The sequence below is a fragment of the Harmonia axyridis genome, chromosome 6, assembly GCF_914767665.1.
Source record: "Harmonia axyridis chromosome 6, icHarAxyr1.1, whole genome shotgun sequence".
NCBI classification, from domain to species: Eukaryota; Metazoa; Arthropoda; class Insecta; order Coleoptera; family Coccinellidae; genus Harmonia; species Harmonia axyridis.
This window is the reverse complement of record NC_059506.1, coordinates 1838884-1865627: the sequence shown is the minus strand read 5'-3', so window position 1 is coordinate 1865627 and position 26744 is coordinate 1838884. Positions and strand designations below refer to the sequence as shown.

Here is a 26744-nt window from a genome sequence, read left to right as displayed (position 1 = left end):
TGGCCTCCAAGATCTTGTGATTTAACACCTCTATACTACTTTCTGTGGGGCTATGTAAAGTCGTTGGTCTATGCGGATAAGCCACAAACCCTTGACCATTTGAAAGACAACATTCGCCTTGTTATTGCCGATATACGGCCACAAATGTTGGAAAAAGTAATCGAAAATTGGACGTCCAGATTGGACTACATCCGAGCCAGCCGTGGCGGTCATATGCCAGAAATCATATTTAAAATGTAATGCCACAAGATTATCTTGCGGATGAATGAAATTCATGTCAATCGAATAATCCATCGTTGTTTTATTGCAATTTAAAGTTCTATAGCTCTAAAAAAAACATCCTTTATAAGGAAATTACTTCCTATCCAATTCATGATTTTAAAACTTAATTGCTTCGGATGAGGATAATAGAATATTTCCTCAGATGAATATAAAATATTTGAACTATATATTTCGATGATTATAATCAGCGCACGCAAAACTGTACCCTACTTTTCATGTAACCGAGACGAATTATTTGATTTAATAACATGTGCAATCTTTTTGTGATTCTAGAATTCTTCTAGTATTTGCATAATATGCAGCAAAGGGAAAAAACCGATATCAATTTTTCGTTTCGAATCAAATGTAATAACAAAATTCACTGCCAATGGGTGTGGTAATTCTCAGGCCTTCACTATTTGAAGAAATTCAGCACCCCACATTGCATTACTTTTAATGTACTATTTCGAACACGTCTACGTGTAACCCTCTTCCCTCAAAGCGATATTGGAAAATGAATTCTTCAAATGACCGCTTCATTCTATCTTTATTCGACTGATGGGCTCTTATCTTTGTTCTGCTCGTGGATATTCACCATATCAATGTATGATATTGTCAAGACTGTATATCGGTGGCAAATTAAGAAGGAGATTCTGTATTCCACTGAAACAATTGGAAACAAATCATTGCACTCTTTGAACAATATTCTCTGATTGCATTATCTGCAATACAATATGTTTCAATAATCTACCGTTTTTTTTATTATTATTATTATTATTGTTGAAAGTATTGTACAGGGTGTTCCCAAATTGGAGGTACAAACAAAGGAAAATGTTCTCAAAATACAGGGTGTCTCTAGTAGTCCTTTTTTTTGTGATGATTATATCAGTTTATCGAATATTATTAATCGTCTTTATAGATGGTGTAAAAGTACCAAAACTTATAATTGAAATATTCATCACAGCTTACTAACTGGATCCTTATAATACATAATTTGGATATTCTTGGGAATTGTTTGAATTTTCTTTCCAAATCGGAAGCAGATACGACAAAACTACAACAAATCAAAAAGTGTACCTAGGTACAGGACCAGAATTTCCTTTCATATTTTTTCTAAAATACCAGTGGTCCACCACACGAAGAATTTTGAGGAGAGCACTGTTCCAGAAAAAATTAGAAAAATAATTATATTATTTATTTGTATATTTGCCTTCAAAATCAAACGATGAAAACTTTAAATTGGAATTTCTATGCCAAACTTAAGTTGAAAATCTCACGTAGGGAAGGTGCTATGAGGAAAAAAATGAATGAACATCAAACTCTATCAGCCTTTATCTCAAAAACAAAGCATTTGCGAGCTAGTGTTATAGATTTTTTTATATAGTTTTTTTAAATGATCCTGATTCTGTCATTTTCGTTTGTACCTCCAATATAGGAAAGCTTTGCATGAATGGTTTTGTGAATTTTCGAAAATGAACCAAAATAATTCATATCTCTAACGTGGATACATTATTCCAGTGTCATTTCTTTTTTTTTCATCCCACGGTTCTCCAAATGAATACATTTTTCGGGAAGAATAAATACTATGCCAATTCTAAGTGATACTTGACTCTCCCCCAGCTGTATTGTGTTTGTGCCTACCTATCAAATTTGCACATGAAAAAATCCTTGAAATTTTCAATGCTTAGGTAGGTATGCAGGTGGCTGAAGAGCAATGCTACTTATTTTAAGGTCTATTAATTCCGTTATCTCCCGGTATATCTTAAATCTTAAAGAAATGTAAATGTAAGTTTCCTTTATCGATGTTCGAAAATATTTCAATTTTGACGCCTTTATTTTCACTTATAGGAGAGGAAATTAGCCATTCCAGGAATAATATTACACCTTATTTTGACTTAGGTCTTGAGGCTTTTTTAAAGTCAGTTAACACAAGAATTCAAGCTGATCGATCACCAACAACATATCATCTTCGATGATTGGGTCCTTGAAATGAATCAAAATAATTAGGATTTTCATCGAAAAATCATCTTCAGTGATGAAGTCCATTTTCACCTTGGAGTCTACGTTAATAAGCGAAATTGAGGCATTTGAAGTTAGAAAAATCAAAGAATGTTTGTTCGAAAAGCCTCTCTATCTAGTTTTTGGGCTAGTGACTAGTTGGTTATTTGAAAATGAGACTGGTGCAACTGTGAATGGATTACGCTACCGAGCTATAATTAAATGATTAATGAATTTTTATGGCCGAAATTGACAGATATTGACGGGGACAACGTTCATTTTCAGCATGATGGCACTAAGTGTCACACAAGCAACGAAACAATCTCAATTTTGCAAAAAAACTTTACTGGTCGTATTATCTTTTGAAGAGGTGATCACAATTGGCCACCGAGATCTTGTGACTTTTTTCTTTGGGGCCATGTGAAAGATAAGGTCTATCCCCATGCCCCACAATCGCTTCACTATAACTTCAAGATGGTGGTTATCAGGGCCGCCGCCAGGAGCGGTAAACCGGACTTTTTGCCGGGGTCCCAAATTTAAGGGGTGCTGCCAATTAATGAAACAGGACATCTTTTTTGACCCAAAAATGGTTTCTTACTGAAAATAATGAAATTACATAGAGCCATTTCTTCAAATAGAATAGGCGCCCTCAATTATAGTTATGAAAATAAAGGGTGTTTTTTTTAGAGCTATAGAACTTTATATTGCAATAAAACAACGATGGATTATTCGATTGACATGAATTTTATTTATCCGCAAGATAATCTTGTGGCATTACATTTTGAATATGATTTCTGGCATATGACCGACAAGGCTGGCTCGGATGTAGTCCAATCTGGACGTCCAATTTTCGATGACTTTTCCAACATTTGTGGCCGTATATCGGCAATAACACGGCGAATGTTGTCTTCCAAATGGTCAAGGGTTTGTGGCTTATCCGCATAGGCCAATGACTTTACATAGCCCCACAGAAAGTAGTCTAGCGGTGTTAAATCACAAGATCTTGGAGGCCAATTTACAGGTCCAAAACGTGAAATTAGGCGGTCACCAAACGTGGCACGAGCTGAGTGACATGTTGCGCTGTTTTGTTGAAACCACAGCTCCTGGACATCATGGTTGTTCAATTCAGGAATGAAAAAGTTAGTAATCATGGCTCTATACCGATCACCATTGACTGTAACGTTCTGACCATCATCGTTTTTGAAGAAGTACGGACCAATGATTCCACCAGCACATAAAGCGCACCAAACAGTCAGTTTTTCTGGATGTAACGGTGTTCGACATACATTTGAGGATTAGCTTCACTCCAAATGCGGCAGTTTTGTTTGTTGACGTAGCCATTAAACCAGAAGTGCGCTTCATCGCTAAACAAAATAAAATGGACGTAGTGCGCGATACGTATTCCGCACAGAACCATTATTTTCGAAATAAAATTGCACTATTTGCAAGCGTGAGTCTATTCATGATGAATTGCCAAACCAAACTGAGAATAAATCACTGGGCAGATTTTAAATCGGTCGCCATCTTGAACAGTAATGCCAACTTCAAGTTATATACCCCGAAAAAAAAACACCCTATACAAATAGGTACTAAATTGCACCTTCAAGAACTACGTCGTCTTTTTACTATATACTGCGAAAAGTTTTTTGATCACATAAACAAAACATCCTTCGATTAGTTTGACAAAGAAGTATTAATTTAAAAAAACAATTTCATATGGAATTGATAATATGACTGAGAGTAAAAATAGAGGCTTCTTCAAAGAAAATTCAGATATATGAGGCAAAGCAGGGCGGCAAAATTTTATTTTGCCGGGGCGTTATCGAGGACATTCTTTGAAAAATTCCTTTTTTTTAATATAAAAAAGAAAACCGAATTCTTTAAATAAAAATATTTATTCTCTTCATGAAATTGTATCGCCTCTGAAGTTAACCTCATCCGAAATAATAAAATTACAACAGAAATGTTTTTGGAATGGAGTCTAATACAATATCAATTATATTTTTCGTCATGTATCACCTAAAAAGGGGTGTCCTACAATGGTAATTTAAGTTTTGGAATAAAAAGAAAATTTAGGCGGAATATGGTTTTTCCATATAAGTTTTGGCCTAGGAAGTTTTTTCATGCTGCATCATGAATTTTGTCTCCAGATAGGTATGTTTGTGCTATTTTCCGATAAATTGTGCTTCGCAGAATGATGTTGAAAATTTGAGATGAAGTCATTGCTCTATAATTAATCCTTTGAAAAAATCGCAAAACCTACTCGAGTTGAACTCGCAATATATGGTACGATATAAACATAATAAATAGCAGATGATACTTAACTCAATGCAAATATAAAATGCAACTCAAACTCAACATAAAAGAATTTTGTTATTTCTAAAACGGGGCTTTTTAATTGAGCAGTAGGTAGGTACTTTCTTGACAGAACATTTTACACTAATTTTGCCAAGTTTAATGTTGACAAAATCCATTCATAAATAAAAACGATTAAGTATATTTATAATTTCTGTCTGTCTCTCTCTTTCTCTCTATATCTACGTATTTTTTAACACTCAAACTTCTGAGAGAATTTGGTGTCCTTTCAATAGTCAGATAGAGCACATATTGGAGAAGGAGGCTTCGTTCCCTTGGATGAAAGTCAAAAAGTTATCTTCATTTAATTAATATAACATTTCACGAGAATGAAGTGGCGGATTCTTTAGTATTTTAACAGATATGTATTTTTCCACTCCATTTCTTAACAAATGATATAATTAACGGAATTTTTTGATGTATTGATCTCGCGGAAGTTATCAAAAAGAGAGTTCTTCGTGCTCAAATTGATAATAATGGATTAATGAAATAATAACAAGAAACATTCTTCTAATTGCTCTAATGTCTAGATTATCCATCACAGACCGTTGGTGCAAAGAAAAGCACTAACTTTGCATCAGGAGCTTTTGACCACTCGTTCATTCATGCTTCTATTGCGTCCTTAGAGACCACAATACCGTATAAAGTTCAATACAAGATGCGATTTAGTCCTATGTCGATTTTGTCGGTCAGTTTATACAGGGTGTTTCCAAATTATGAGTGAGGACGTATTAGTATGAACCATTTGCTGTCTTTTGAGCCATATTTAGTGATAACCGAAAATCATCAGTTTACGATGTTTGAGTTCTTTTGATTTTTGAAAGATTTCGCACCTTACTTCACTTTTCGTCAATTTTTTCCACGTTGACCAAATCGTGGCCAGCGATAAGTCCAGATCTAACATTGTTAGAATAGACGAAGCAGTTATTTCAAACATTATTTATGAATACATTTGCTATTAAAATTTTGAGTTTGATTTGAACAAAAATACTTAAATTATTCCTTTTCTTTGTTCTTTTCCCCTTCAATTCAAAATCTGCTGGAACAAAACAAGTACATGTATTCTAACGAAAACTTTTTTTAGGAGAAAGGAATTTGGCAAGTTTTCAAAATAATTTTGTGATACATAAATTGTGGAATTTGAAAGTTGCAGGCAAATTCACTATTATTTTCTTCATACCACCAACTTTCAAATCATACTTATTCTCATTCAATATCTAATACATCATAGTTTTGCTTTTTCCATACATTTCCTTTTCTGATGAAAATATTCCAAAATTTAAATCACACTTGGTTAAGGTTGCAAAAAATTGACGAAAAATGAAGTAAGGTGAGAAATTTTTCAAAGAACAAGAACTAAAATATCTCGAAAACTGTTGATTTTCGGTTATTAATAAATATGGCTCTATCGACAGCCAATGAGTGATAGTAATACCTCCGTCTTATTTGTAAACACCCTGTATAATTGCGGTGTTCTGACGATTTCACCCTCTTGGAAAATTCATATCATTTTTTCACAAAAACAAATTGAATTTTAACCCAGTCGACATGAAAAATTCGATCTATGTAGATCAAATATGAAGTTTAGAAATTATCAGGTTACAAAATTTTCATTAATGAATTCGACCGCGGCAGTTTCTGTCCGAAAATTGTCGTTTTTACGGTTGGCCGGACCGACGTTCTTGCATTTGATCACGAAACAGTGGCCAAACTTTATTGGTTTAGACCAATCTCGGCTCAAAATTCAAAATTTACAGGCATAGTGAAGATTTGAGTAGCAATCTGTTCGGGGAACGACAGCCTGAAAACGATCTCCTGTATAATAGATTAAAATGTGGAATGTTTCTATTAATCATTTGATAGTAAACTCATCACACCTGTGACAATAAAAGTAAGAGTTGAAACATTTTTGGAAGTGTGATACATTTAATTAGTATTTCACCTCTTCTTTAAATCAACTTTTCAAGTTTGTCATTTGATTATATTTGAATGACTGCTAATGGTTATGGTACCCAGTCACTAATGCCTGTTAATTTCATTAGGAGTAGAATAATGATATTGGGATTTCCAGTTAGTTTCATTCATAAAATTGGAGGGTTCACATAGTTAACACTGTAAATATCATGATAGCATTATATTTCGATTTGATTCCACTGAATTAATGATGATATGATTCAGAAGAGCTTGAAAGACTTTTAGTTTTATTTTGCATGACTGCCGATGTACAAGTTCAAGGTCATATGTTCGAGAAAATTTCACAAATCTTTTAAATTTCATTTTCCAGATGCTGAATGTTCTCTATAAAATTTAGAGCTGTAATAATATAAAAAACCTAGTGAGTAATGTATTATTGGGAGATTAAATGAAAGTTTAGCAAAATTTCGATATCTCCAAACCTAATCGTCAATTTCCACTGAAATTTTGTGAACATATAAATATAATCAAACTTTTCAGTTTTATTGCCTTTACGTAGAAAAAATTATTCATTTTTTTCGATCTGATAAATCTCTGAAGTATTTTTCCGATAACAAATTAATTTATTACGAATATTTTCGGTTATTTGAATGGAAGGTGAAGATATTCCAAAATACAAGAAAAATCATAATAACGGAAGAAAAAAGTGAAGGTATCAATACATTTCTAATTGAAGAAAATTACGGCACATCTAATTTTTTTGAGCAATAAATCATGAAATTATTGAAAAACTTTTCTAGAGAAAATACTCACAAAGGTAACAAAATATCATTCAAAAGAAAATTGAAAAAATGGATGATAGACTTTGATAAAACAAAATTACATAAAATGATAAATCAGAACTATTAATGTACCCACGAATATGACAAAGAGAAATACAGAATATGACACACTAAAACCACGATTTCGACAGATTCACTACAGGATTTTGACAAATATTATACAGGATTTCGACCATTATCTGTGATGAAGCACACGTTTGTTCCACTTAATTAGAAGCTAATATATTTTGCGGTGTATAAAGAGTAAATTTTATGTTCATTACTGTGCACAGTTTATATTTTTATATAACTCTACAGTAGTATAGAGTTTATTGAATGTATTTTCATGAATAAATTCTCTTATTATTGTTATTATTACCTGTCGTGAGTACTATGAATTGATATTTTATAATATGACGTATTTCCCATAAGAAAATGGAAAACCCTATTCAAGTGTGTTTGAAAAACATCTTCGGCAATCTCGAAAACTTTCCCCTTGAACAAAAAAGTGGAGCATAACTCTGATGTCAGACCATTGTTTTAGATTCAGTGCAAAAATTCTTACTATACACATCCAAACAATGCATTGTTTATAATTTTTATTTATGTCTGTATCGACTATGAAACCTTTATGTATTTGCTATTCCTTATCAGATCTCAGCAAATGGATAATCCAAGTAGTAGCATATCGAAGATGATCTTGAGCCACTGTCTTAATTCATTGTGATATCAGTGGATCATTCAAATTCAACGCGATAATGAATATCAATATTGATTGTTTCTCATGGTTTTCAGACTGATTCATTTTCCACTCACCTATAGAAAAATAATCCCGAACAATATATAATTCATCAGATACTCAATATCAAATGATAAAATAATGACTTCGTCTTTTTTTGAGCCTTGTAACGATTAAATTACATTGATTGAATTATCTGATAATTGGGAGTTTTGATTTGTGCTGTTTTGAATGAAGGCGCCTAAAAGAACTCAACGAAGACAATTATATCGTTCAATGAACGCATCGATGACCAAGAAAACCAAGTGGAATATATGAAATTTTCATGAAAAAACTATACGCCTCATTAATTATCATGTAGTGTGGTTTAGGTGGATATTGATTTTCAATACTGTATTTTATATGTAAAGGGTATTTTTTTAGAGCTATAGAACTTTAAATTGCAATAGAACAACGATGGATTATTCGATTGACATGAATTTTATTTATCCGCAAGATAATCTTGTGGCATTACATTTTAAATATGATTTCTGGCATATGACTGCCACGGCTGTCTCGGATGAAGTCCAATCTGGACGTCCAATTTTCGATTACTTTTTTCAACATTTGTGGCCGTTTATCGGCAATAACACGGCGAATGTTGTCTTCCAAATGGTCAAGGGTTTGTGGCTTATCCGCATAAACCAATGAATTTACATAGCCCCACAGAAAGTAGTCTAGCGGTGTTAAATCACAAGATCTTGGAGGCCAATTCACAGGTCCAAAACGTGAAATTAGGCGGTCACCCAACGTGTCTTTCAATAAATCGATTGTGGTACGAGCTGTGTGACATGTTGCGTCGTCTTGTTGGAACCACAGCTCCTGGACATCATGGTTGTTCAATTCAGGAATGAAAAAGTTAGAAATCATGGCTTTATACTGATCACCATTGACTGTAACGTTCTGACCATCATCGTTTTTGAAGAAGTACGGACCAATGATTCCACCAGCCCATAAAGCGCACCAAACAGTCAGTTTTTCTGGATGTAACGGTGTTTCGACATACACTTGAGAATTAGCTTCACTCCAAATGTGGCAGTTTTGTTTGTTGACGTAGTCATTCAACCAGAAGTGCGCTTCATCGCTAAACAAAATAAAATGGACGTAGTGCGCGATACGTATTCCGCACAGAACCATTATTTTCGAAATAAAATTGCACAATTTGCAAGTGTAGTTCAGGCGTGAGTTTATTCATGATGAATTACCAAACTGAGAATAAATCACTTGACAGCTGTTAAATCGGTCGCCATCTTGAACAGTAATGCCAACTTAAAGTTATATACCTCGAAAAAAAAACACCCGTTATAAGCGAAACACGTATGGATTTAATATTTTTGATGATTCATTGTTAAAACTCACTTCAAAGCACTTTCAGGTATCCAAGTTCTTAAAAACTTCACTTTTACGTTGAAAATTTGTGCAGTAAAACTGTCTGCGCGAAAATTTGAAATACACGTCTCAGTTTAGTTTTTAGTGGTGTTTCCGAATATTAAAACAGATTTTCAAAATTCCGATGTACAGGGTGTTGTTTCGAGGATTCAAACGATTCATAATTTTTTGTTAACCTGGACCTGGATTTTTAAGGCGGTTATTGTATGATACGTTTGGGCTCTCAATTAGGAACATATTTGCCAAATATGAAGAAAATTTACCAGGTGGTTCGTTTGATGTGGCCTCAGAAAGAAACGGGCAAAATTCATAAAACACCCTGTATCTCGGCTACAAAGACAGTAAGACCCAATAAATGGGGTATCTCCAGAACCGCCTTGGTGCCACCTATGCACCTGTGAAGTATTTCCGTTTCCCAGTGAAACACCCTGTATTGAAATAAAAAAAATTATTGATATTCTAAATGAAAGTGTATTGTATTTACTTTAACTTTCGGAACCTCAAAACGGTAAACCTTTTGCTTACATTATACCTACATATGTAGGATAATAGATATTACTAAATTAAAAAACCTTAAATGTTTCATAGTCGATTTTTACCAAATCGTTTCAGGCAATTTTTGATGGAAAAATCCGTAAATGTTTATTCGGTAAACTACTTGGAACAAGATATTAAAATATTTTGCTTGAACCCTTTGCTCGAATGGAATTGTTATGCCAGTAGTATGTTATCATAAATTCCCATTGAAAAAAACCATAAGGAAGTGCATGAAAACTTCCTAGAGAAAACGATCTAATCACTGGAAGTTTGTATTTCGGTAGAATTTTCGTGTTGAAGGTAAGGTCAATCATAGAAGTTTGTTGATCTTCCTGATAAGGTCGAGTTCATGTCAACTTAGAATGCAATCCTATGCCATGATTCTCATTGCTACAACAAATGTAGGATCCAAAAACATCAACATTGAAGGATTTTACGAGGGTCATCTTGACCCATTGCTAATTCAGGTGATGTCTATACCCATGTGACCGATTCATTCAACTAAAAGTCTAATATTGTTTATTCATGTAAAGTACTCATTTTGTCAACTCAACGATGCTGATGATTTTGTTCACGGGAATACCTTGTCAGTGATTCATTCAGACTTGAATCAAAACTAGAAAATGCGAGAGAAAGTAATTCTCAACTGAAGAACAGCATGTACAATTCCAAGAAGTTTGACTGGAAGTCACAGAAGCATAATAATTCTTAGTCATAGAGACTTTCTTATTCTTGATAATATTGATGAAATAACAATGTCTTGTAGCGTGCTACATTTCAAATTTTATATATTCAACTGAGTCAGACAGTTGATGGAAATCTGGGCGTACGCCAATGCGTATCTTCGTGCATATGTACTCGATACTTCGAAATTATGATATCATTTTCTTTTCTAGTTTCTTCGAACGTACATATATCGATAATTATCGCTGCAAAATAGTTATAATTGTTTTTCTCTAGTTCATTCATAAAACCCTGAAAAAAGGGGTAAGTTGTATATTTTTCTTATCGTCATTATTTGATTGTTGTATACGTAATATATATGAAAATTTTTTGATATTCAGATTTAATTTGATAAAGGAATGCATCCGCCATTTTAACATTTCATCATTTTACGTGAAATGAAAATTTTTATTCTTTATTTAAATATAATTTATTATAATCAAATATTTTTTAATACCTATTATTGATGTTTAAATGTAACTTCGTTTTAACTATCGTGAATTTTTATCTTAAATGAAGCATAATAAGTTATAACTCAGTTTATGAATATTTTCACAAAACTTTTATGTAGAGGATGTTTTTCGTATCTATTATTTTTTACATTTTTCGTTTGTTACATTTTTGAAAGAGATCTTTTCTGAAACAATCTACATATGATTGCCTTGAGATCATCCTTTTAGTTTCTTATCTCATTTGGCAGTCATTTTGTTCAAGCGATAAAATAAGTACATGAGTGTTAATATCTTTTATGTAAACTTTGGTTGTTTCAGAAACAGAAAAGCCATCACCTTAATTTGGCTTCTTATTAATTTCTGTTCTCTGATTTTCAGTTTTTTTTTGGTATATTTTCTTTGCTGAATTCCTGATTGGTTCTTGATAAACGTTGAAAGTTGGATAATTACATTGAGAGTTCTTCGTCTAAAGACAGCCCATCATTGTCAATTGTCAACTTACAAGTCAAATTATTTACTCTCCTTACAATTGAAGAACTGCCAGACCTAAGTTCTTATCAACTTCGGTGGAGGAAGATTGGCTCAGTATAGAGCTAGGACTTTTACCTCTTCAGGAAAGTAATTTAGGATCTTAGAAAATTTCATTCTTTTTTTATACAATTATAAATTTCGGATTCACTTGTATATATTTTCATTTTATAAATATTGTATGTAAATTTTTCTGGTACCAGATATTTTAAAGATTCGGATTGTGAAATACTTATGTAATTATAAGAGGTGTTTGATCGACCTGGGTTTTTGTCCCTTCCATTTGGTAGATTCAGGGATCTGAACCACGACTCAAACAAACGACTGTTCTCGGGCATTTTGAGTTGTAACGAAGAGGTTACAGTCTCGTTCGAAGTACTATCAAAAGAATAATTTCTTCCTATATAAAGAAATTTTTCGTTCTGTTCTTCGAAGTTTTTATCGTACTCTTGAAATTAATTAATGCTAAATGACCACTTAGATCCAGGAGCAATAAGTATACCGGGTTTTTCACCAAAATTTGACCCCTTCTTTATTTTTTGACTAAAGGAGGTACAAGTGTTTTTTAAAATGATTTCACAAAACGAAATATGTACATCGCTAAACAAAATAAAATGGACGCAGTGCGCGATACGTATTCCGCACAGAACCATTATTTTCGAAATAAAATTGCACTATTTGCAAGCGTTATTCAGGCGTGAGTCTATTCATGATGAATTGCCAAACCAAACTGAGAATAAATCACTTGACAGCTGTTAAATCGGTCGCCATCTCGAACAGTAATGCCAACTTAAAGTTATATATCTCGAAAAAAAAAACACCCGTTATAAGAATTACTTAGTTTCAAGATCAGATCCAAAATCTTCAATACTAAAATTATAGCTTTTCTACACATAAATACACAATATTAATGTACTGTTGAATATTTACAACGCTGGAGTTAAGAGGGGTCTATACCATTTCAGCGATCAGTTCAATAATTAGCCCGCTTCATTTCACGCTGAAGACCATCGATTTATATGAGCATTTCACTTTTATTCGTTTTGAAAAATTCGTCTTTTTTCATAATTTTTTCTTGGAATGGAAAAAAGGAATAAGATGATTTTTCCGAAAAGGAAATGTATACATAATGTAACTTTCCCAACAAGCATTTGTTTTTTTGATGAATATTCACACAACAATATCATACAAATATACTTGTCGAAGGCTGAAAATGCCTTTTTTCTAAATTTAAGTATAAAGACGTTAAAACGTATTTTGAATTATTGCATGTGATAATGTTAGATAATGAATATATGAGATAATGAATAGAAAATACGGTAAACCAGAGGAACGTTTGAGATTGCTTGATTCAACCTGAAAAGTGGTGAAATTTCATAAACGCTGATGAGATAGGAGTAGTTGAACTTTGGCAGATCACGAGAAAGTCACGTGGTATAAACCCCTCTTGAGGAGTAGTTTAGAAATAAGAATACTATTTACAATAGGTACCTGTTTAATCAGGAAAAACAAGCAACTCAATCTGGGAAACGAAACTATAAAAGAAATTATGACAGACCTAACCAAATAGCATACAAACCCATTATCAAAAGCAAAGCTTATTATACAGTAAGTCAATAAACACTGAACCGAACAAATAGGCGGCATATAGAATCAAATTAATAACCAGAACAATAATGAACATCGGCAATGAGCTCGAAATGAAATTTGGACCGAAAAACAATAAAAGAATCGAACGCTTATTTGATACTATAATATTTTCTGCTATAGCAGGGAATTGGTCCTTAAAAAAATAAAATTGGTCCCCGAAAAGACCTACTCCAACATTTCGTTATGAAGTCTGGAACTTCATAATTTTGTGACCGAGGATGGTTTTAAACAATAATATTGGGCATAGTGTTAATAATGGTGATGATGAAATTATACCGAAATATCCATCTGAGGGGGAAAACAACCCCCAACAGGAAAGGGATGTTGGATGTGGTTTAGTTGAGAAGTTTTCTCTTCTTCTAAATGGAACATCCCCATTTTGTCTCAATTTTCCGATCACTCTAGCTGAGCTGATTCCAGAAATGTATCACATGTTGATTCCAATTGGTACAGAGTGGACAAAAATACAATAGTTTCGTGTGTGCTCATAAAGTAACGCGTAACATTCTTCAACAGTTAAATTAACAATATTATCACAAATACTTATTGTCTAGCGGCAATTGGTTTGAATGTAACACCCTGTAGTTTGTTACATTTTTAGATTAATAAAAATGTATAAAAATAAGAAATAATTTTTCTCATATTCTGTCTGCTAGACCACAAGTACCAAACATGTTTGGAAACAGCTCATCTTTATTAATCTAAAAATGTAACAAACTACAAGGTGTTACATTCAAACCAGTTGCCGCTAGAGAATAAGTATTTTTGATAATATTGTTAATTTAACTAATAAAGAATGATACGCGTTACTTCATGAGCACACACAAAACTATTGTATTTTGTCCACCCTGTACCAAGTGGAATCAGCATGTGATTCATTTTTGGAATCAGCTCAGCTAGGGTAATCGGAAAATTGAGACAAAATGGGGGTGTTCCATTTAAAAAAAATGGCGGTAACGTCATTACTCGAAAGTAAATCACCCTGTATATTAGATTATTATTTTAAAATATGGTAAATTAAAATAAAAAATCGACGTGTTTCAGGATTATTTCTTAAAATGGTCTTTTTAGCTAAAAATGAATTTGTTCCATACTTTACGGACACAGTGTATATTATGTCAAACAGTCACTGAAACTTTCATGCTTTTCAGGAGAACCATATAATTAAAACCACTCATTCAGATGAACTACCGGAAAAAAATTACATTGTAATAAATAACAGGTAGGAGATCTCAAAAGCCCCTGATATCAAGTTATTGCTTTTTCGATTTTTTTTGCGGTAGTAAGTTCAATATTAAGTGCTTAATTCGATTTGTTCAAAAACTCGCGCTTTCGATGCTTTTAATGTAGAAGCGTTACTGTTCTATATTCTTTTGAAATAGAAGTAGGAATAGGAAAAGGTTAGAGTATTTTCACCGCGAATTCATATCTGGCATATTCAATTCTGAATTCTTTAATTCATTCTATATATGATATTCATTTCTCGGCTTATCCTCAACAAGTTGAGATATTTAACGAATCAGAAAAAATAATTAACGTCATTTTTTTCCCTAAACACTTCCGAGAGTTTAACGCTATATAGATATCAGTTCGAAGATTACGAGTAAAAAACGAACAGAACAATAGAATTGATTAGTAATAATGCAGTAGAAAATCATTACAGAAGCAACTAACAATACGTTAATATTTTCACTTTTATCATTTATGTTTTATCACCAAAACTTGAGATTATGTATCATCAAAGAATATGTGTCAACATTTGGAGGTATTGGCTTATCAAGTAAGTAAACGTAGAAACAAAAACGTGTCCCATATGACAACCATATCATTCTTTACATCTCCGTCTATCAAAAATTTAAATATGAAAAATTTATTAACCTACCTTCGGGTTTCAGTTCAGCTTCATGTTCTGGAGTCGGTACGTCAGGTACACTTCCAGATAGTTCTTTTATATTGATGTTGATGCTGTTGTAGTTTTTTCCATATTTGGTAGTACTGTGGCCCAATAAACAGTCAGTATCTCTTGAACAATCCATTGGTGTAATTTTCGCACTTTTTTTTTGACGCGATTATCGATATTGACCTTGTTGATTATTTTCGACTCTGATCCCAACTGGTACAAAAAGAAAGTACGATATATCTGGAGATGTACACTGAACACAGTAAATTACACATCACATATCACGTCTGATTATTGTAGGTGATTGTTTATACAGTTTACTCAGTTAGAATGATGGAATTTTATCATCGGCTTCGTTTCATCATAAAGAACTTCTGTGTTGAAGAATTGATTAGGTCTGTGAATGGAAAAATACAGTAATTTGAAATTGAAAAATAAAAACAGATTTTGTTGAATACCGAAGGTCTTAAGATTTTGGTGTATGCATGCTATTTAGTGAGTGACTATTAAAGAGGAACAATCATTAATCTTTTGTGTTGTACATTTCTTAATGCTTTTCAAATATTTTTTAAATTCAATTGATTTCCGTTTATCATGTACTAATTAAATACCTTATCTTGTCTATTATTTCTTCAGTACAAATAATCTTTTATGTGCCATGGTTCCTGTCCAAATATGATTTAGGTACTAATGAATTAGGGAGATATGAATAAACGAAGCCATTAACTTCTAATCACCAATTTACAGTTCAGACTTTATTTTGTCAAAATATGGTTAGGTTCTTTCTGACAGTCGGAGAACAAATTCCGTGAATCAGATCATAATTTTGAAGTGAAAATTTGATTAAATCTATTGAAAAAATGAGGAATCTACTGACTTGAAATCTCAGTGATTTTTTCTTATTTTTTTTTTTTTGAGTTTTCCCGATTCTGTAGATGATATCATGACGAAATTATGTACGAAGCTTTGAATTGTTGTTCTATATACAGGGTGATTCATCACGATGACCTATTAGACATTTATGGAAAATTTATCATTATTTTATGCTGTAAGTTTGCATATTATACAATTTCTGGTTATGCCGGATACATACTACTACCTCAATTCTCATTTCAAATGACACACCCAGTATATTATTGCATCATTGAATAACTTATTCGATGTCAATTTCAGCAATATGCTATAACTTGTCGAAAAACTCAAAGCTTCTTATAAAAAATGGTGGCGACTAGGACTCACATTTTATCGAATATTCCTCCAGAAAAAGTTCTTTTCGAAAGAACATTCTCCAATTTCAATTCCGCCAATTCATAGTATTATAAGATTGTTTGCGGTTTGGACCAAAAATGTACAGGGTGTTTATAAGAAGATCATGAACTTGAATAACTCACATTTATCAAAACTCATGATTTTCAAATTACAACCAATGTTTTTTATTCTTTCAGTCAATTCTACATCTAAAAAGAAACAACCCATGCACAGGTTTATCCTTTTGTGGGGATTCCATGTATTGTTTATCATTAACTAAAAGACTATTGTGTATTTGAAATTGAAATGGTAAATAAAAATATTATATTATATATAAAAATTTCCGTCCAGTTAGAAATTGTTATTTTTTTTTTCATTCCAAGTTCTTCCTCAATAACTTTCAAAGCTTTCATTTTAGGAATAGGTTTTTCTAAAGTAACTCCTCCTCTTCTTATAAGTAGAATGGACTGAAAGAATGAAAATAAAGATTGTGCTTTGAAAACATTGAGTTTTGATGAATTTGAGTTGTTCAAGTTCATGATCGTGCCATGTAATAATACATACAGGGTGATTCGCCGGGATGGCCTATTAGACGTTTATGGAAAACTAATCATAATTTTGAGCTGAAAATTTGCATATTGGGGTTTGAGCTAATGATCTTTCTCCCTAAATTATTTTCAGATCTCTATAACTTCCGGTTATACCGGAAACAGACTACTACTTCCTTATTTCGAATGGCATACATAATATATTATTGCATCATTAGATAGATTTTTTTATGGCAATTTCGGCAATATGCCATACCTTGGCTAAAATTCAACGGTTCATGAGTTATTGGGATTCATATGAAAAAAAGTGGCGATGAGGACTCGCATTTTAGTGAATATTTCAGCAGAAATAGCATTTTCGAAAAATTTTTTTTTCTTTTTCGATTCCGCAAATACTTATTATTATAAGATTGTTTTCGGCTTGGACCAAAAATGTGCAGGGTGTTTACAAGAGGATCATGAACTTGGACAACTCAAATTCATCAAAACACAAGATTTTCAAATTAGAACCTGTATTTTTTATTATGTTAGTCGATTCTACGTACAAAAATAGTGGGGGTTACTTAAGCAAACCTTAAACCTAAAATGAATACTTCAAGAGTTATCGGGGAAGAACTTCAAATGAGGAAGAACCGCTATTTTTACATCTTAAAGCAAATTTTTATCTCAATCTAATCAGCAGTTTCAAAATGTATGAAAAAACAGAATTTCGATCGGTCATATTCAAGGAACTTCTGGAACATGGACCCGCAAACGCTTCATTTTGGAGATACAGGGAGTTTCTTGAAGTCCTACTTTTTTATGATGTTTATCACATCTTTTTTGAAATTTTCTGAAGATAATGTGAATGATTACCGAAACTAATGATTGATTTATTTATCACAACTTACTATAGATCTTCATAATAAACTAATTTGGATTTTCTTGGGGAGAGAGTAGAGAATTGTTTGAACATTTTTTCTCGAAATTGTTAGTAGATACGGGAAAACTACAAGTAAAAAAAAGTGTAGTATTGGACCAAAGTCTCTTTTTACTAACACAGGTCCACCAAAAAAAGAAAAAATATCACTCTGTACATTTGCGTTCATCATCAGCATATCACATGATGAGAACTTCAAATTCCATCTGAAATATTTATGCAAAATTTGGAGTAAATATCTTGTGAAGGAAAGATGCTATAAGAAAAAAAAACTCGAATACAATCAAACTTTTTCACCCTGTATACCTCGAAAACAGCGTTTGCGGACCCATGTTCTTAGGACTTTATTTCCTTGAAATGCTTTGCGGAATCTGCCATTTTCCGTTTGTACTCACAATTCAGGAAAACCTTGTTTAATCATTTAACTTTAAAGTGATTGATTTGGTAACAATATTTCAAGAAAAATGCTCTCAATCTGATGCCAATCTCTGTGAATCCCTAATGATAGGCAAAAATAATTAGAATTTATCATTACGAGGAAATCTTAGAAAAACTAATATGGAATATAAATGGAATACAGAACATCAATATCAAGGGATTTTCAATTATATCACACAAAGATTTTTCCAACCATAACCAATGACTAAGGATGAAACTATTTGTAAATTAGGTAGGTACATCGTGTGGATAATTAGAATAATTTTCAGGATGATGATATGATTATTTCCATTTACTCGCAACAGATTGCTTGAATTGTCAGGAATATTCATGATATTTAGAATTCCTCTATAATTACCGATAAACAATAACGATGCTGTAATTTTTGAGAAAATGGTATGCTTGACAGACCCGAATAATATGGGTATGACGTTGCATATCTTTAGGTCACCTGGTTGATATACAAACTAGTATCTTCCATGGTTAGCACTTTTCTGCAGGCTCCTGCAGTTAATATGTATGATGAATTATATCATCAATGTCTCGAAAAACTTTAATTTGTGATTTCCCCCTAGCACCTAGCTTCTAGAGAATTTTTACTGAAGAACGAAAATAAAAATTATAGGTTTATTTCGAGTTTTATATCATAAATCATTAGAAAAGGCAGAAACCTAGACTAAGTGTTCATATTTAATACCTATATTTGAAGCAACGTTTAAAATTTCCACATCACCACAGCACACTATAGAAAATTCAAGAAAAATATTGAAAAACAAATACCGAATATCTGAGATCTAACGATCTGATCGGGTTGAGATTCTGCGTGTGGCTATAGAATGAATCAGAACTAGAAACCTATGCAGAAAATCGAAAAAAATATAATTCCGTAACAACAGATGCTCCTAATAGAGATATTGTAAGTAAATATAAATTCTGAGCATTATTTGAAATTTCGTGTTGATCCCTCGTCAAAATAATGAAAAAAAAAAAAATGAGGAATGCACTGACGTGACGTCACATACAGCGTGCCAAAAAAGTATCGTAAATCGTCAATAATTCTTAAACATTATTATTAACCAAAATCCTCGCACCCGCCGATTTTTAATTTCAAAAGCAATTCATCGTATGCTTTTTTGAATTTGATATTTCTCAGCCCCTACACACCTCTAGCTAGATACTCAATTGTTCCAAATGAGAATATGTGGATTGTGATACATCAAATGAAAGGTAATTTGATTACCTACTCAACGGTGTGAATGAAAAGAAGATTGGTTGCGCTGTTTTTTCTTATTGAAACATTAAAAAATAATCAATTTGGTATGGTTACCCGCTTTTTGAAACCGACCTACGCAAGGGTGGAAAATAATTTTAGTGTATTAAATGTTCGAATTGAGCACCGTTGACTGCTTGACAATGTGCAAACCGTACTTTGATTAATATTTCAAGAATAAGAGCCTGACGCCAATCACAAAGTGTTAATTTTGTTTTAAAAAAATAACTGAACAAATTTTTTTTTCAGTCACACGGCTCAATGTGCAATCGAATTTTCTTTCATTTGATATATCACAATCCATTTACTCCTATTTGAAAAAACATAAGAGGGATGTGAAACGTAAATTCAAAAAAGCATAAAGATACCTGCTTCTGAAATTCGTGAATTTCCCTCAATAATAATCAGTAAAAAAATAATGGTCTGATTGCAGTAACTCTTCAATCAGAAATTGTGAATTATTTACTAATTTTTCAATAAAAAACACAACTAATTTTACTTTTACCCACATCGCTGAATAGATTATCAAATTAGTATTCATTTGATGTATCACAATCCATATATTCTTTTTTTGGAAAAATAAAGTAGGGGGTGGTAAATATCAAATTAAAAAAAGCACAGGAAAAATTGCTTTTAAAATTAAAAATCGGCGGGTGCGTGTGTTTTTCTCGATAATTCTTCATACAAGAATTATTGACGAGTTACGTTACTTTTTTGGCACGCTCTAAACACTGTGTCCGTAAAGTATAGAACAAATTCATTTTTAGCTAAACAGACCATTTTAAGAAATAATCCTGAAACACGTCGATTTTTTATTTTAATTCACCGTATTTTAAAATAATAATCTAATATACACCCCCATTTTGTCTCAATTTTCCGATTACTCTAGCTGAGCTGATTCCGAAAATGTTTCACATGTTGATTCCAATAGGTACAGGGTGGACAAAATACAATAGTTTTGTGTGTGCTCATAAAGTAACGCGTAACATTCTTTATTACTTAAATTAACAATATTAACAAAAATACTTATTGTCTAGCGGCAATTGGTTTGAATGTAACACTCTGCAGTTTGTTACATTTTTAGATTGATAAAAATGTTTCCAAACATGTTTGGTACTTGTGGTCTAGCAGACAGAATATGAAAGATATTATTTCTTATCAATTGAAAAAAACATAGTCCTCTAGTCTTTTGTGAAATGTCATTATTTGTTTAGTAATTTATACGTGTTCAATGACAGTTTAGTACTACAATATTTTCAATATTCGTGAATTATTTTTGTCCACCCTGAACCAATTGGAATCAACATGTGATACATTTTTGGAATCAGCTCAGCTAGAGTAATCGGAAAATTGAGACAAAGTGGGGGTGTTCCATTTGAAAAAAATGACGGTGACGTCATTACTCGAAAGTAATTCACCCTGTATATTTCAAATTATTTCAAAATACGGTAAATTAAAATAAAAAATCGACGTGTTTCAGGATTATTTCTTAAAATGTATACGTATAATGAAGAAAATTTAAAAAAAGTCATACACATATTTTTCGTCAATTGGCTCAAAAGCCAGGATTTCCTGATGCTCACAACTGCATCAATTGAACCAATAACAAGCAAAAATAAAACAAAGAAATGTACTGCTACAACTTTGAAATAGGGAGATATCGGAAGTACATATAGTTAGACTAACGATGGGTTTCATAAAACTTTGATCAACCGATAACTCGTTGGTTGTAGTTTTAAATCTATGAGAGTGTCAAGAATAAACTGAAATTGAACAGAGAAATGATTTGATCGAGTAAATCCCCACGATTTTATGGGAGTTTTTATTAGAATTTGAGGAAAAGGTTTTTGGTTTCTCCAAAAATAGCCAAATTAGATTTTCAAATTTACTTGCCTTCGTCCAACGGTACTAGATCTGAATATCCTTCATATAACTAGTTCAAGATTTTGTCGTGTAATTGCTTTTTGTTCACTAACCACATCTGATACGCGCACTTTGAGGTAAACCTATATATATAAGGTATAATAACCAAAACTAAACTCTAATTTTCCCTTTTTTCTGTTTATCCCATTATTCCCTGTCATAGAGTCAGAACAATTCTTTCTTTAGGATATATCCTGTCTGCTAATACTTATTTTCTTGCTCCCTATTATTTTCATAAATATCTTGACTGAATACTCAAATATTCTGAAAAAATTGTTCTGCTCCAAACGCAGACGTTCTGGCCTCACCCTCAACTCAATCCCCATGCGATACTGCCCTTCCCGAATCCCGAGTCTCTTTTATGGTACTTTTAATTCGCCAAAAATCAACCAATAGCTCCACTCAGAGCTGAATCATCGGTCAACAAATGCCCATGTTGCAATTTTTCCAAATCTGTACTTGGTACTTCGTGCATTCGGAGTTTCTGTTTGCTCAGCAAGATACTCTAATTTTCTTACGTACACTGATAAGCCAAAATTTGTTATGTCTCTTATTCGTGAGAACGTATTGAATTTCTCATACTAATACTGTTGAAGGTCTGTATGCTTATAATTCATATCCTGTCTGTGAGATAAATATCGATTATCGAAGATCTTCTGGAAAGCATATAGACATCTGTCTAACTTTCAATAAAGATATACGTGTTTAATCATTTGATTAATTTCTCGATAGATTGAGACGTGAGTATACAAGATTTTGTCTATTAGTGTGGCAAAATTTCAGAAGGTAATATTACTCACCGAAATAAGAATAATGTTTCTATAAACTTATGTCCAAAAATGCTTCCTCCAAAGTCTTCATTTTAATCATACATCTTCTCCGATAACATTTATATGCTTCACTACATGTAAATCTCGACTAACAATTTACAATTTGAAATAGAAAGGATAAATATATATTGCAGATATGGTTGTGGACGATTTGCTTGATAATGCCTTTGAAGCATTGAATTACACTCCCATCGTTATTAAAAAATACGTGGATGATTTGTTTTGCATTGTACGAACAGATTTACTCATCAGTGTTGTTGACACCCTTAATGCTCAAGATCATAACATAAAATTTACTTATGAACGAGAAGTAAATTCCACTCTAAGTTACCTAGACTAACAGTTAATACGCAGTGATGATGACAAGGTGTGGACAGATTGGTACCAAAAACCAATGGCATCTGGTCGTTACTTCAACTTTAAATCTTTACACGACTTTAAATATAAAATCAACCTCATTATAGGATTGAAAAGTCGAATAGAAAAGTTAGTGAGCCCTCATCTATTGCAGTCTAGCCTCCATAGATTACGTCACCTCCTCCTTAAAAATTCTTATCTTGCTAGACTTTTGAATAAATGTTTGTTTAACAACCCTGGTCGCTTTACAGAATCTGGCTCAAGGGTGATACATGATAACCTTCCATCCATTGATGAGGAGAGTCCAGTTGTTGCAAAGAAATTCTTCTCTATTCCTTACCATCCTGCCATCACACCTTCCATTATAAGAACTTTTAGAAACCATGTACCAAACAATCAAGATCTTATAATTGCTGCACGCATGCCTTGCACTTTGGGTAAATATGTATTTTCAAAAATGAAGGACAAAACAACAACATCTAACAAGTCTGGAATAATTTACTCCATAGATTGCATTGAATGTAATAGACCATATATAGGCCAAACTGGCAGAAATTTAAGTACTAGAATAAAGGAACATGTTAGAGATTGTACAAAAGGGAGACAAACCACTGGATTATCTAAACACATATATGAAACGGGACATACTATGAAGTTCTCAGAGGCTAACAAATATAAAAGAGAGTTTTTGGAGGCGGTTGAAATCATGAGCCATGAAACAAATTTAAATATCTACTCAGATTTTAATGGTATTAATTCCATTTATTGCAACATCGTTCAACTGATTAATGTGAGTCAAATTAGATGATTATGCATTACAGATGATTCCCTCACTATAAAACGCCTTATCATTTCCTCATTGTGTGACGTCACTCGTCTTCTGTTGTCGTTCCTCTCTGTGTCTCTTGTCTTTGTGTTTTTTCTATGTTTTTAACCTTTGACATTATTCGTTCATATGTCTTTTAAGATTTGACTAGGTTGATTCTGTTGTTAAGATTAAGTAAAATATAGTTATTCCTGCCTAATTACATAAGTATTATATATGAACATTGTAATAATTTTAACTTTTAAGTCTCACATTGATGTAAGTTATGCTGTGTTAATTTCTGTTTGTTTTTTACAACTTTATGTAATTTTCAGTGGCCCTGAAGAAGGACAAGTTATTGTCCGAAAGCTTGGCTGAAGCAATAAAGAGATAAAATTGTTCAAGTTTGACTACACACCCGATATCCTTTCTATTTCAAATTTGTATGCTTCGATTGATTTCAGTAGAAATTAAGTCATATAACAAATTTTCAGGACAAATTTTTTGCTGACAATATTTTCTTCACAACAAAAAAGTTTTGAGGGTTGTTTTCTCAAAAAAAAAAAAAGAGTAATACATAAAACTCCCGTTTACCATTTTGTTGACATCGCAGAAAAATTTTGAGTTTTTTTCCAAATATCCTATGAAATTCACGTAAAAAATGTATGTTGTGTTTTTCCGATAGAATGAGCCGCTTTCAAAATATAGGGTTTTGAATTTATTATGTTGAAGTGATCACCATGGTTATTTACCCACTAAGATAATTTCAAATTTAATCAAAATTATCTAAAAAATTATTTTTTAATACATATGAAGAACACCTTCCATCTTGCTGTCCACATTATGATGAACTTCGTCGTAGAATAAAACTCAAAGAAACCAGCTCAGCAACACACACTTTATATCGAAAGCAGAAACAGATGAGCTCAAAAAACTTAAATAAAGCGAGAAGTTTCTAGTCAGATCGAACTGAAGATTATCAAATAGATCGCGATCTAACCTGGTTGAATCGATTGTTTTAACAACCTAAAAATTTTTGCATCGCATAGAAATTTCCTTCATTTACTTTTATCTGAGTGAATAAATAAAAATAATAACCTTAAGCTCCAAATATCATTTTGATTAGGTACATATTCCTCATTAGTGCAACTTCCTTTTTTTTATTCAAATCATTATTCCAGGTAGGTATTTCAAGTCCTGATAAAAAACACCATAAGAGATCTGACATTAGTAGATATTCAATCGGTCAAACTTGAAACCTTGAAGATTTTGCCATTTTTGGGATATTTAGTTTTTATAGATTACGAGGCTGAGAGTTCAAGATGCGATAATTGATATGAAAATTGTTATTTCATCCTGGCATTCGTTGTAAACAATACAAAATAATTAATGTCGTTCTTGGAAAATATTGGGAGGGGATTAAAATTCACAGGGGATTCTTTGCATACTCTAATAAAATTATCACAGATAGGTTGATGAACATTTCAATATGAAATAAATAAAAGAACACACAATACATTGTGATTCAAGCACTGAGTTTTCTTTCCTTTGTGTCTGCTGTACTGCCATAGTTGATCTCACCTTTGAAAAAAAAAATTAGTTTAGTTGAAGATTTACATCAACGTTCAACAATACAAATTCGAACAAAAAATTACCTTCTATTGAAACCTGTTGTTCGTTCCATTCTTGTCTTTCTCCTGAACCAAAAATGACGAAAAATATAGCACTTGCTATGTAAAATCCAGCTGATATCATGAATACTATTCTCCATAAATACTCATCTTTCTAAAAACAGAATTAGAAGATTAGTTATTTGCTCCTGCTCAGCCTTATAAGATCTTCACGGGAATGGTATGTGAGAGTTGAAATTAAAAAATAACAGGTCCAGTGTGACAGAAAATTTTTTGTTGACTCTGATGGGACTGCTATACGAAATAGTACACTGAATCGTACCTCTGAGACCGCTATTAAGAATTTGGTCAATAAATTTGAGTTGATAGGCTCGGTTCTTAATGTGCCAACACCAACACATGTCCGACCAGTTATTTTGAGGGCAAAAAATCTCAGCCGAGAGACACAGTTTTCAAAAAAATCCGAATTTGTCAATTCCTCGACGTTCTCAACAATTGAAGTTATCAACAACAACCACAAGGCGAATTCTGCGTAAGGATTTGGCTTTAAAGCTTTGCAAGGTGGAACAATTGAAGCCAGCAGACCATTTTCATCGCAGTTGATTCTCTCAACTCATTCAAGAACCAACCCGTTGGGTCTTCTGAAAAAATCTTATTTTTTCTTATCTTTATTTTACGCAATTTAATTTCTGGAAATCCTAGACAGATTGTTGGGAAGCCTTCACATGTTGAAATGCTTTACATGTATGTTTCACTGTATGGTGCGCTCTGTGGTTTGGAGTTTTTATTGGACAGTTTTTTTTTTCAAAAATTCGGTTGGAAATTCGTTTAGTCGACGGCTGGCTCGGATGTAGTCCAATTTTCGATGACATTTTCCAACATTTGTGGCCGTATGTCGGCAATAACACGGCCAATGTTGTCTTCCAAATGGTCAAGGGTTTGTGACTTATCCGCATAGACCAATGACTTTACATAGCCCCACAGAAAGTAGTCTAGCGGTGTTAAATCACAAGATCTTGGAGGCCAATTCACAGGTCCAAAACGTGAAATTAGGCGGTCACCAAACGTGTCTTTCAATAAATAATAATAGAGTCTTTATTTGGCAATTTTCAGGGGCGAAGTCTAGCCAAGGCTACTCCACTCAACCCCCGACAAAATACAAATAAAGAAAAAACAAAACAAAAAAATCAATAAAAGGAAAAAAACATAAATGAACCCTATCAATATTCAACTGAAATATTTCCAAAAATGAACATAATTTACAAAAACTATAACTGGCTCAAAAACAATGTATTCTTCAATTCTCTTCTCAAAGAGTTCAAAGAAGAACCCCTACATGAAATCAGCATTTCATTATGCAACTTCACCGCATTAAAGGTGAAAGAGCGCTGAAACATGGCTGAACCAAATCGAGGCAGCATGAGCCTCTGCCCATGTCTTAAAGCAACACGGTGAACATCTCGTCTGTA

At 32.7% G+C, this 26744-nt stretch overlaps 2 protein-coding genes across 4 annotated transcripts in view; both read right to left on the bottom strand.

Annotated features, from left to right (window-relative positions):
- LOC123682555 (putative inorganic phosphate cotransporter) overlaps positions 1-15509 on the bottom strand; it is a 55567-nt gene extending 40058 nt beyond the window's left edge. The window contains exon 1 of the mRNA XM_045621212.1: positions 15289-15509. Within this exon, the coding sequence (XP_045477168.1) occupies positions 15289-15442 (154 nt within the window). The 5' untranslated portion in view covers positions 15443-15509. The remainder of the gene's footprint in view (positions 1-15288) is intronic.
- A 9570-nt stretch (positions 15510-25079) lies between these two features.
- LOC123682554 (putative inorganic phosphate cotransporter) overlaps positions 25080-26744 on the bottom strand; it is a 28766-nt gene continuing 27101 nt past the window's right edge. For all 3 annotated transcript variants that reach the window (XM_045621209.1, XM_045621210.1, XM_045621211.1), the window contains exons 8-9: positions 25300-25429; positions 25080-25225 (exon numbers count right to left, since the gene is read on the bottom strand). In XM_045621209.1, the coding sequence (XP_045477165.1) occupies positions 25170-25225; positions 25300-25429 (186 nt within the window). In that variant the 3' untranslated portion in view covers positions 25080-25169. The remainder of the gene's footprint in view (positions 25226-25299; positions 25430-26744) is intronic.